The sequence below is a fragment of the Trachypithecus francoisi genome, unplaced genomic scaffold, assembly GCF_009764315.1.
Source record: "Trachypithecus francoisi isolate TF-2019V2 unplaced genomic scaffold, Tfra_2.0 Lachesis_group12, whole genome shotgun sequence".
Taxonomy (NCBI): domain Eukaryota; kingdom Metazoa; phylum Chordata; class Mammalia; order Primates; family Cercopithecidae; genus Trachypithecus; species Trachypithecus francoisi.
Window position 1 is genome coordinate 95,819,603 of NW_022681457.1, and position 12,776 is coordinate 95,832,378.

The following is a 12,776-nucleotide window of genomic DNA, read 5'->3' on the forward strand; positions in this document are numbered from 1 at the left end:
ACGGTGAAACCCCGTCTCTACTAAAAAAAATACAAAAATCTAGCCGGGTGAGGTGGCGGGCGCCTGTAGTCCCAGCTACTCAGGAGGCTGAGGCAGGAGAATGGCCTAAACCCGGGAGGTGGAGCTTGCAGTAAGCTGAGATCTGGCCACTGCACTCCAGCCTGGGCGACAGAGCGAGACTCCGTCTCAAAAAAAAAAAAAAAAAAAAAAAAAATTTAGCTGGGTGTGGTGGTGCGCCCCTGTAGTCCCAGCTACTCAGGAGGCTGAGACAGAAAAGACAAGAAAAACAAAAATACACTGACAACACTTATGCTGTCCTGCCTCTTAGATAACAGGGAAACAAACTGTGGTCTCCATGTATGCTCCTCTTGATTTCAGAACCAAACTCAGCCCCTGATGGCCACTGATATTCTAAAGTTATGAAATCAGATTAGCAATATTTAAATTGGATTACTACATTGAAAAAAGCAGTGTGAGCAAACGCTATCATTCACACCAAAAATTACACACAAGGCATGGTGGCTCATGTCTGTAATACAGACTAGGCTGGGCACAGTGGCTCATGTCTGTAATCCTAGCACTTTTGGAAACAGAGGTGAGATGATCATTTGAGCTCAGGAGTTTGAGACCAGCAGTTTGAGACCAGCCTGGGCAACATAGCGGACCCTGTGTTTAAAAAAAAAAAAAAAAAAAAATAGCTGGGCATGGTGGTGCATGTCTGTAGTCCCAGCTGCTCGGGAGGCTGAGGTGGGAGAACCCAGCCTTATAACCCACTTGAACCCAGGAATTCAAGACGGCAGTGAGCCAGGATCATGCCACTGCCCTCCAGCTTGGGCAACGAGCTAAGACCCCTGTCTCTAAAAACATATGTATACAGGGCCAGGCACAGTGGCTCATGCCTGTAATCCCAGTACTTTGGGAGGCCGAGGCGGGTGGATCACTTGACGGCAGGAGTTCAAGACCAGCCTGCCCAACATGGTGAAACCCTGTCTCTACTAAAAATACAAAAGTTAGGTGGGCATGATGGCAAGCACCTATAATCCCAGCTACTTGGGAGCCTCAGCCAGGAGAATTGCTTAAACCCAGGAGGTGGAGGTTGCAGTGAGCTGAGATGGCGCCACTGCAGTCCAGCCTGTATGACAGAGTAAGACTCTGTCTCAAAATAAATAAATAAACCCACACAGAGATATCAAAGCAAGGGTTATTACAAAGTAGTTCTATTTGGTTGGACAATACAAAGAAAAGGAGAATAAAGGTGGAAAGGTAGATTGTAGCCATATTGCCTAAGAACTTACAAGACATTTGGTATAAAACAATTAAATATTGGGAGAGGCCGGGTGAGGTGGCTCACATCTGTAATCCGAGTACTTTGGGAGGCCCAGGCAGGAGGATCCCTTGAGCCCAGGAATTCAAGACCAGCCTAGGCAACATAGTGAGACTGTCTCTACAAAAAACAAAAAGAAATTAGCCAAGCATGGGGGCACACGCCTGTAGTCCCAGCTACTAGGGAAGCTGAGGCAGGAGGATCACTTGAGCCCAGGAGTTCAAGGCTGCAGTGAGCCCTGATCATGCCACTGCACTCCAGCCTGGGTGACAGAATGAGACCCTGTTGAAAAAAAAGAAAACAATTGTTGGGAGAATTTTGGTAAAACCTACAGATTAAAAACATTTATTTCTAAGCCTGAATTCAAACACACAAGGAAAAATGTGTAGTTTTGTTGGTAGAAGACAGAGGAATCGGAAGGTTGGCACTCTGAACTTAGGTTGGCACTCTGAACTTATGTTCAACAATGAGTTCACCTTTTTTTTGAGAGAGTTTTGCTCTGTTGCCCAGGCTGAAGTGCAATGGTGCAATCTTGGCTCACTGCAACCTCCGCCTCCCAGGTTCAAGTGATTCTCCTGCCTCCACCTCCTGAGTAGCTGGGATTACAGGCACATGCCACCATCCCTGGCTAATTTTTGTATTTTTAGTACAGATGGGGTTTCACCATGCTGGCCAGGCTAGTCTCGAACTCCTGACCTCAAGTGATCCACCCGCCTTGACCTCCCAAAGTGCTGGGATTACAGGTGTGAGCCACCGTGCCCAACCGAGTTCACTTTTAATAGAGGCAAAGATCACTGTACTTGTTTCCCCAGGTGTATGAATAATATCTATCTTTACCTTAATTATAAGCTTCTTATAGAAAATACATGGAATTAACCACTTTGATTCTAAGGCAATCTGGTGTTCAGTTATTCCATCTATTTTTGAATCTACCATTTATTGAGTGCTTACTGTATGCCAGATAGCACATACGCTACATGGATTACATTAATAACACCCCAAACCAAAAATTTTACAACTGGCGAAGAACTGATTACACTTTCAATGTACAGAAAAGGGAAATGAAGAGTACACATCAAGTTTCCAGGAGTTAGTGCTACATTAACAAAACTGGGACGAGAAGAAACATATACAGGCTATGCATCCTGCTTTTGGTTAAAGGGATCTAATCAACTAAAATGTTTGCCAGGACTGAGAATACAGAAAACAACAATGAGCAACAGCATTGACTACAGTACATCCTCAAGAGAGTATAAATCCACTATAATAATATCCAAGACACAGCCGGGCGCGGTGGCTCAAGCCTGTAATCCCAGCACTTTGGGAGGCCGAGACGGGCGGATCACAAGGTCAGGAGATCGAGACCATCCACGGTGAAACCCCGTCTCTACTAAAAAAATACAAAAAACTAGCCGGGCGAGGTGGCGGGCGCCTGTAGTCCCAGCTACTTGGGAGGCTGAGGCAGGAGAATGGCGTAAACCCAGGAGGCGGAGCTTGCAGTGAGCTGAGATCCGGCCACTGCACTCCAGCCTGGGCGGCAGAGCGAGACTCCGTCTCAAAAAATAATAATAATAATAATAATAATAATAATAATATCCAAGACACAAGACACAACCATTTCTTGCCGTTTTCCCTAAAAACAGAAGGAACAAAATAGCAGCTGTGAAATCATCCAGACTACTTAAAAAAAAAAAAAGCATCTAAAAACAAAAAAGAAAAAACTATCTCCTAATGAGCAACTACATGCCAAAAAACAAGTCTCCACAGACTAGTCATGTATGGCAGGGTACAGGGTACAGTTAGAGAAACAACAGGATGACAGTCGCTATCATGTGGCCAGAAACCAGTTCATCAGCAATCTGTTTCACGTGAGATCACTTTCTCTCAAGAGAATGCCTGTTCTCGGGGAGCATGACCCTGTTTTGGCAAAACCTCCCCAGGAATAATGGCCTGCTGGTCAATCTCGGAGGGCGAGCCCAGACCCGGCCTCTCCACAGGTACAGCAGCCCAGCGAGCACGGGGGAAGATTTCCAGGCCGACAGATGCGCGAACTGAAAAAGGAGGTCACGACGCTGAGAGAACAGATTTAACCCTCCGCTCGCTGGGAACCGTGAAGACTTAAGGGGAACGTGTTTTTCAATGATGCAGGCGTCGGTGGCGGGAAGGCCTGCGAAGTCCTGCCAGAGCTCCCTGCAGCCCTCAGATACCGCCTGACTTCTGCAGACAGCCCCGCTCCCTCGCCAGGAAGAAATCGCTCCGCGGCTGCACGCAACACCTTCACCGTCTGAAACCTGCGATTCTCCGCATTTGGCTTTCTCCCGAGGCTCCTGCACACCGCACCGTGATTGATGCACCCGAGGGGACCGATTTTCCCTCGTCAAAAATACACCCCAAGCCTAACTTTCCAATGCTCCCGCGACGCAACCCCTTCCCTTTCCTCAGCGGCTCCGGCCCGCCCCTCGCTCCTCGGGCCGCGTCCCGGCTAGCCTCCCAGTGTGCGCACGAGGCCCCTCCGCGGGAGAGCCCGCGCCCCGGCCCGGGGCCTGTGGGGTGCTGCAAACAAAGAGGCTGCAGCGCCGCCACGGCCGCCAGGACCGTCCCCACGGGGACAGCTCCACGCCCCGCGCCCCGGCTCCCGCGCCGCCGCCGCTGCCTCGCCTCACCGGTGGCTCCGGGGCCGGGCTCCTGCGCCCGCCACTGCTGCAGCCCGACGAACAATGGCAGGAGGAGACGCCGACGTCCCAGGCTCGGGCCCTCTGCGGCTCGCGGGCCCGCTGGCTGCTGCTGGCTGACTGACTAAACCCACCAGCGGAGGGAGGGAGCGAGCGAGCGAGCGAGCGAGCGAGCGAGCGAGCAGGCGAGCAGCCCTGGCGCGCGCCCTCCCGCCTTCCCTCTGCCAGGCGAGGCCAGCCCGGCCGGCAGCCCGCCCGCCCGCGCGCGTCCCTCCCCCTCCGTTCGCCACAACATTGTAGTAAATTTCTATTGGGCCGCGCCGGAGGGAAGGAGGGGGCCGGGCCCGCGGCCCGTCCGCCCATTGGCTGAGGCCAACTTCTAGCTCCTCTTGTTTCCCCCCTCCCTTAGGCCGGTAAGGAGAGGAGAGGGGAAGGAAAAAGAGGAAAAGGCAAGGGGCTGGCCGCGTGTGCGCACGCGCAAGTCGAACCCGGTCTGGAGCTAGGGTGTTCCGGAATCCCGCAGCACCCACGTGGGACATGAGGCAGCTAGAGCCCTGGACGGTGAGGTCCTTTCCTCCTTCCAAGTAAGAGGCCGAGATGTGGAAGCCTCAGGGAAGTAACTCACGTAGAGGTTGTAGCCAGGACTGACTCCCCCTAACCGCTTAGTGACCTCGGGTAAGTCATTCAGCTTCTCTGTGCCTCAGTTTCCCCATTCACTAGTTTGTCTCTAGGCGCCCTTCCCACCCTGACATTCGATGAGACTTTACCTCTCCTGCCAGCTGTGTAAGGTCTGAAATGGAAGCTAAGTGTTGAGGCCACGCCAAGACTGATCCTGTCTTCTGCATTTAAGGGTCTCCTAATTCCCCCATGGCAATCTCAAAATTATAAAGACCTAGCTTCCGAGGTCTGGTCTCCAGATGAACTTAGGGTTGCTCTGACAATTGCTTAGTGTGTCTTTATTTCCTTCCAGAAGTATCAGAGACCCCTTGACCCTTCCTACTCCCTGATAGGCTGGTCTGTGAACAGGCTTCAGACCCACAGTGCAAAAAGAAGGCTTTTGTTTGAAGCATCATACCTAGAAGGTAAGATAGGATCTGGTGTTCTATTTTAGAGATGAGGAAACTGAAGCAGAGACTTAGAACTGACAGGATAAGAAGTCAGGCAATCTGACAGCAGAGTCTATAGACGCCAACTAGACATTCCTGATATCTAATCACAGCTCCTTCACAATCCCAGCACAGCCTCTGGAAACAGATTGCCTGGGTTCAATTCTTAGTCTCCAGCCCTTCCTAATGATTTGATTTTCATTTTTCTTTTATTTATTTATTTATTTATATTTATTTTTGAGACGGAGTCTCGCTCTGTCACCAGGCTGGAGTGCGGTGCCGCGATCTCGGCTCACTGCAACCTCTGCCTCCCGGGTTCAAGCGATTCTCCTGCCTGAGCCTCCCGACTAGCTGGGACTACAGACGTGCACCACCATGCCCAGCTAATTTTTATATTTTTAGTAGAGACAGGGTTTCTTTTCTTTTCTTTTTTCTTTTTTGAAATGGAGTCTTGCTCTGTCGCCCAGGCTGGAGTGCAGTGGCGCAATCTCGGCTCCCTGCAAGCTCCGCCTCCCGGGTTCAGCCCATTCTCCCGCCTCAGCCTCCCGAGCAGCTGGGACTACAGGCGCCTGCCACCATGCCCGGCTAATTTTGTTTTTGTATTTTTAGTAGAGACAGGGTTTTACCGTATTAGCCAGGATAGTCTCGATCTCCTGACCTCGTGATCCGCCCTTCTCGGCCTCCCAAAGTGCTGGGATTACAGGCTTGAGCCACCGCGCCCGGCCGTGCCTCATTTTTCAACACCATAAAAGGGGATAACATGTCCAAATAGCTGGGACTCCATAGGAGGCTGAGGTGAGAGGATTGCTCAAGCCCAGGAGTTCAAGGCCACAGTGAGCTAGGATCATGCCACTCCACTCCAGCTTGGGCAACAGAGCAAGACCCTATCTCTGAAAACAAAAACGAGGGTTGGGGAAGGGAGAAGGATAATAATAGTTCCCACCTGTAGAGTTACTGTAAGAATTAGGCCAGGTATGGTGGCTCATGCCTGTAATCCCAGCACTTTGGGAGGCAGAGGCAGGCAGATCACCTGAGGTCAGAAGTTTGAGACCAGCCTGGCCAAACGGTGAAACCCCATCTCTACTAAAAATACAAAACTTAGCTGGGCCTGGTGGCAGGCGCCTGTAATCCCAGCTATTCTCGGAGGTTGAGGCAGGCGAATCACTTGACCCCAGGAGGCGGAGGTTGCAGAGAGCCGAGATCATGCCATTGCACTCCAGGTTGGGTGACAAGAGCAAGAATCCATCTCAAAAAAAAAAAAAGAAAGAAAAGAAATGAGTTAAAATATGTAAAGGACTTAGTGCAGTGCCTAGCTCATAGTAAGATCTATGTGTGTTAATTATTATTACTATTCAGAGACTAAAATGTGGACTGAGAGGTGTGGAACTGGCAAATATAATAATATATTTGTTAAGCATGCAATTGTTGTCAGCACTGAGCTGAGCACGTTATATAAATTGTCTGTTTGAAACATCATAAAACCCCTTGAAAACCACCTGACTACACCATCTAAAACAGCCTCCACTCAAACACCCTTATCCTGCTTTAATTTGCCTCATAGCACTTACCCTACTTGACTTTCTATATTTATCATTTATTGTGCCTCTCAAATAAATTGCTGTAATCTAGACCCACTAGACTGCAAGCTCAGGAAGGCAGGGACTATATATGTATTCATATCCCAGAACAGTATACACTCAATAAATATTTGTTGGATGAATTAATGAATGTCCTCATTTTATATACAAGGAAACTGAGTCTTAGTGAGGTCAAGTGACTTGGCCAGGATCATTCTGTGTACTCGGGGTGAAGCACCTGTTTTTTTTTTTTGAGAAGGAGTTTCGCTCTTGTTGCCCAGGCTGGAGTGCAATGGCACCATCTCAGCTCACCACAACCTCTGGCTCCCAGGCTCAAGCGATTCTCCTGCCTTAGCCTCGCAAGTAGCTGAGATTACAAGCATGTGCCACCACGCCTGGCTAATTTTGTATTTTTAATAGAGACGGGGTTTCTCCATGTTGGTCAGGCTGGTCTTGAACCCCCAACCTCAGGTGATCCACCCACCTCAGCATCCCAAAGTGCTGGGATTACAGGCATGAGCCACCATGCCTGGCCACACCAGTTCTTGAATACTCTGGTCTCCTGCCTCAAGTCCTCAGGTTCAGCTGTGCTTTTTATTCAGAGTTCTAGTCCTACCACCTCTGTGCCTCAGGCTTCCTTCACCAATCAGACAGGAAAATCTAGTATCTTGAAGGATGAGTACAGAAGACCAATCACCAGTGGCTTACCATCTCCACCACCACCAAGTTATCCAGCAAATTCAGATTCATGAAAACCCCGTATTCTCTATGCCATGAAGTGCTAGCCAATGGCACATCTAATTAGATGCAAAGAATATGTAGCATTTAATAATCATTACCCTGAAAATAAGTAGAGGTCTCAGGCTAACAGAAAAAGGCTAGACACAAGGCAGATATGAACCACTCTGAAATTCAGAGCGCCATGCAATGACACACCAAAATCCATTGGCCCAGTCTTTAGAATCTGAAAGACCTGAATTCCAGTGCTGGCTTGTACTTCTTAGCCTGCAGATGAAAGGGCTTTGTAGACTGTAAAGTACTATCCACACATGAGGAATTTTTGTTATTTTAGACACACATCTTCACTTGTTAGGCTAAGTGCCCAATCTCTGAGTGTTGCCAGGCCTATCACATAGGAGAATGTGGGGGTATAAGTAATGCCTAATATGAAGGCAGAAAAACTACCTTTACTCCTGGGCCCATCTGCCCTCTCACACTTCTGCAAACCAGATATCCAGTCCCGGCTCACCCTGCAGAAACTGCCATCAGGTACCAAGGGTAAAGGTCCCAAGCACCATCTCTGAGGCTAATTTCCTAGACAGAAACAGCTCTGCTCCATGCTCACATCTGTGTGGCAGCTGTGCTATGCTCCAAGCCCTAGGATGGGGTCCCTAAGGGCCATCTCTATCTCGCCTGCCAGCTGAGCCCACCATTACCTCCCTACCCCCTACCCCTCGTGTTCCTTCCTAGGGAATACAGGCCCTGCTAGCTGTCTGTTAGCCCCTGGAGCAGTCAAGGGCACTAAGAAAAAAAGAAAAAGAAAAAAAGACAGCGTGAAAGGGTCTTAATCCTTCCCCACTGCAAACTGAGCCCAGGCAAAAACAAACACCAGCTGCACATAGGAGGATGAAATTAGATGGTGAAATTAGGTGGTGACCAGTGGGAAAGGCCAGGGAGCGTAGATGAGGCCTCAGATGACCTGGTAGAGATGAGATTGGAAGAAAGGGGGGAGGAGCGGGAAAACCATACCCAAATCTGGGACGTGGGCGGATTAGGGACACAGCTGGCCTGAAGCCCCAGTGATAGGGCACAGGGAAAATGTTCGTCTGTTGTGGAGGATGGCAAGAGATTGAAGAGGGCTTTGAAAAGCTGGGCCCACCAGCAAAGTGTTCTGAACAGAACTATTGAATGAAAACTGATGCTGGTACCAAAAGTACATGAAGAGTAGTGCTTGCCATCCTGCCCATGGCCATAAAAATCACAGTCATTTTAGACTTGTAAACATAAACAATAAATCAAACAGGCTATAATGGGATGGGGAATTACCATTCATACAGTGGGATGGGGATTATTTTTACTAGTAGTACTTGACTTGTTCATAGAAAATTTAGAAACACGGCCGGGCGTGTTGGCTCACGCCTGTAATCCCAGCACTTCGGGAGGCCGAGGCAGGCGGGTCACGAGGTCAGGAGATCGAGACCATCCTGGCTAATACGATGAAACCCCATCTCTACTAAAAATACGAAAAATTAGCCGGGCATGGTGGCGGGTGCCTGTTGTCCCAGCTACTTGAGGGGCTGAGGCAGGAGAATGGCGTGAACCCAGGAGGCAGAGCTTGCAGTGAGCCAAGATCGCGGCAGAGCAAGACTCCGTCTCAAAAAAAAAAAAAAAAAAAAAAAGAAAATTTAGAAACACAAGAAAAAATGTAAGTCACCATAGAGCCACCAGTCGAAAATAACTACCATCAATATTTTGGGACCTTCCCTTTTAGTACCTTTTCTTATATGCATACTTTTTTTTTTTTTTTTTTTTGAGACAGTGATCTCACTCTGTTGCCCAGGCTGGTATGTAGTAGCGTGACTACAGCTCACTGCAGCCTCGACCTCCTGGGCTTAAGTGATGCAATCCTCCCACCTCAGCCTCCCAAGTAGCTGGGACTACAGGTGTGCCATTGTGTCCAGCAAGTTTTTTTTTTTTCAGCCCAGATGTCTTTTATTTATTTATTTATTTATTTTAACACCTATTATGCCATGAATTCATAGGGAATAGGTTCCAGCAGCTCAGGCTCCTTCCCATTGGTTCTCACAAAGTGTGCTTCTCTGGGTGGAGCAGGCTGGCACTTCAGTTGGACCCAGGTACCTTTCTCTTTGGCTTCTTTCTTTTTCTGATCATTTTCCGTCACACGTTTCAGGAAGCTGTCTCGGCTCTTAGAGTGCTTAATGTGCTCAATACGCACATTAATTCTCTTGGCAAGAATCTTGCCCTTAACTTGTTTGTTTACATCAATGCCAACAGCATGCTGGGTAACACTGTAGACTCTTCCAGTTTTGCCATGGTAACACTTGTGGGGCATTCCTTTTTGAACAGTACCCATTCCCTTGATGTCTGCGATACCACCTTTCTTATAGATTCGCATATACTTGGCCAAAGGAACAACTCCATGTTTTCTAAAAGGCCCAGAGAACATATATTGGGTGCCTCTCCTCTTTCCCTTTGTGTTGGTCATTTTGGCGAATTACTGGAAGATGGCGGTTCCAGCCGAAAGGGCGCAAATTTTTTAATTTTTGGGTACAGACAGGGTCTCATAGTGTTACCCAGACTGGTCTCAAACTCCTGGGCTCAAGTGATGGGATTACAAGCATGAGACACCACACCCACCCTTATGTATACTATCTATCTATCTATCTATTGTATTTATCTGTTTTTGAGACACAATCTCTCTGTTGCCCAAGCTGGAGTACAGTGGTGCAATCATGGCTCACAGCAGCCTTGACCTGAGCTTTAGCAATCCTCCCTACTCAGCCTCCTGAGTAGCTGGGACTACAGGCGTATGCCACCACGCCCAGATACTTTTTTTTTTTTTTTTTTGAGATGGAGTCTTGCTCTGTCACCCAGGCTAGAGTGCAGTGGCGCGATCTCGGCTCACTGCAAGCTCCACGTCCCAGGTTCACGCCATTCTCCTGCCTCAGCCTCCCGAGTAGCCTGCCACCACACCCAGCTAATTTTTTGTATTTTTAGTAGAGAAGGGGTTTCATCGTGTTAGCCAGGATGGTCTCAATTTCCTGACCTCGTGATCCCCCCTCCTCGGCCTCCCAAATTGCTGGGATTACAGGCGTGAGCTACACGCCCGGCTGATACTTTTTTATTTTATTGTTTGTAGAGATGAGGTCTCCCTATGTTGTGGAGGCTAGTCTTGAACTCCTGGGCTCAAGCAGTCCTCCCACCTTGGCCTCACAGACTGCTAGGATTATAAGTGTGAGCCACTGCACCTGGCCTTATTTTTATTTATTTTATTTTTTATTTACTTTTTCAAGAGATAGGGTCTCACTCTGTTGCCCAGGCTAGAATGCAGCTGTGCAATTATAACTCACTGTAGCTTTGAACTCATGGGCTCAAGCAATCCTCCCACCTCATCCTCCCAAGTAGCTGGGATTATAAGCACAGGCCACTGCACCTAGCTTCTTATTTGTGTACTTTTCAGTGTACATATATTAAGTAGTATGAAATTGCTGATTTTATAGGTTAAAAATGATCAAATATGAACAATTTCATATGTCTCAACCTAATGCTTTTTGAAAATTTAGACCATATTATTTTAGGACTGACCTTTTTTTTTTTTTGAGAGGAGTCTTACTCCATAGCCCAGGATGAGTACGGGTGGCCCAATCTCGACTCACTGCAACCTCTGCCTCCTGGATTCAAGAGATTGTGCTGCCTCAGCCTCTAGAGTAGCTGGGATTACGGGTGCCCGCCACCATGCCCAGTTAATTTTGTTTTTGTATTTTTACTAGAGACGTGGGACAGGCTGGTACTGATCTCCTGACCTCTGGTGATCCGCCTGCCTCGGCCTCCCAAAGTACTGGGATTACAGGCATGAGCCACCAGGCCTGGCCTAAAACTGACTTTTTTCATTTAACAATATGTTGTGAACATTTGTATCATCATTTTTAACAATGCTATCAAGCTGATATATCATAATTTAGTTCACCCTACTATTGGACATTGAGTTTGTTTCCCATTTTTCTCTTAAAAATGATACTTGGGCCAGGCGCGGTGGCTCATGCCTGTAATCCCAGCACTTTGGGAGGCCGAGGCGGGCCTCTATCTCAAATAATAATAATAATAATAATAACTTTTTTTATTTTTTGAGACGGAGTCTCGCCCTGTCACCCAGGCTGGAGTGCAGTGGCATGATCTCAGCTCGCTGCAGCCTCTGCCTCCCAGGTTCAAGCAATTCTCCTGCCCCAGCCTCCTGAGCAGCTGGGATTACAGGCGCCCACCATCACACCCAGCTAATTTTCATATGTTTCATAGAGACGGGGTTTCTCCATCTTGGCCAGGCTGGTCTCGAACTCCTGACCTCAGGTGATCCGCCCGCCTCAGCCTCCCAAAGTGCTAGGATTACAGGTGTGAGCCACCGTGCCCAGCCATAACAATTAGATTTATGAGGTATTTTCTATGTGACAGGCACATAGTAAGTACTTTTTAAGCATTATTGCATTTAACTTCTTTTTTTTTTTTTTTTTTTTTTTTTGAGACGGAGTCTCGCTCTGTCGCCCAGGCTGGAGTGCAGTGGCCAGATCTCAGCTCACTGCAAGCTCCGCCTCCCGGGTTTACGCCATTCTCCCGCCTCAGCCTCCCGAGTAGGTGGGACTACAGGCGCCCGCCACCTCGCCCGGCTAGTTTTTTTTTTTGTATTTTTTAGTAGAGACGAGGTTTCACCATGTTCACCAGGATGGTCTCGATCTCCTGACCTCGTGATCCGCCCATCTCGGCCTCCCAAAGTGCTGGGATTACAGGCTTGAGCCACCGCGCCCGGCCATGCATTTAACTTCTTAACAATAATACTTAGGCAATATTATTAGCCTCAAGTACAGTTGAAGAAACTATAGCTTAGATAAATTAGGGGCTGTGCAGTGGCTCATATCTATAATCCCAACACTTTGGGAGGCCAGAGTTGGAGGATATCTTAGGGTCAGGAGTTCGAGATCAGCCTGGGCAACATAGTGAGACCTCATCTCTAAAAAAAAAATTAAAAAAAAAAAAATCAGCTAATCTGGCACTAGCTTTGGAGTCTAGGAAAAGAAAAAAGAAAATAGCCAAGCATGGTGGCACCTGCCTGTGGTCCCAGCTACTTGAGAGACTGAGGTCGGAGAATCACTGGAGCCTAGGAGGTCTAGGTTGCAGTGAGCCATGATCACACTATCACACTCCACCACTTTGTGACAGAGCAAGACCCTGTCTCAAAAAAGAAAAAAAAAGGCCAGGCACAGTGGCTCACTTGTCAAGGAATGCCTTAACAACCATCCACCAGGTCCACTTTTACAATTTCAACCTTCTTCCCTCTGGCCCTTGTTTCTTGGGATGTCTACACAGC

The 12,776-nt window shown here is 48.3% G+C and overlaps 2 protein-coding genes across 35 annotated transcripts in view; both read right to left on the reverse strand.

The window, feature by feature from the left end:
• EPB41 (erythrocyte membrane protein band 4.1) overlaps nt 1-12,776 on the reverse strand; it is a 231,993-nt gene that overhangs the window by 197,695 nt on the left and 21,522 nt on the right. For 5 of the 34 annotated variants that reach the window (XM_033227441.1, XM_033227440.1, XM_033227438.1 and 2 more), the window contains exon 1: nt 3,988-4,251. The exons of 8 other annotated variants lie outside the window; for them this stretch is intronic. The gene's annotated coding sequence lies outside the window, so the exon portion shown is untranslated. Of the gene's footprint in view, nt 1-3,987; nt 4,255-12,776 lie in introns of those variants that run through there. 21 more of the 34 variants (XM_033227443.1, XM_033227437.1, XM_033227460.1 and 18 more) reach the window with 8 other exon arrangements.
• LOC117092996 (60S ribosomal protein L21-like) lies at nt 9,378-10,016 on the reverse strand. The gene has a single exon (XM_033227475.1). It carries the CDS (start codon nt 9,903-9,905, stop codon nt 9,423-9,425), a length of 483 nt encoding a protein of 160 aa, XP_033083366.1. The 5' UTR covers nt 9,906-10,016; the 3' UTR covers nt 9,378-9,422.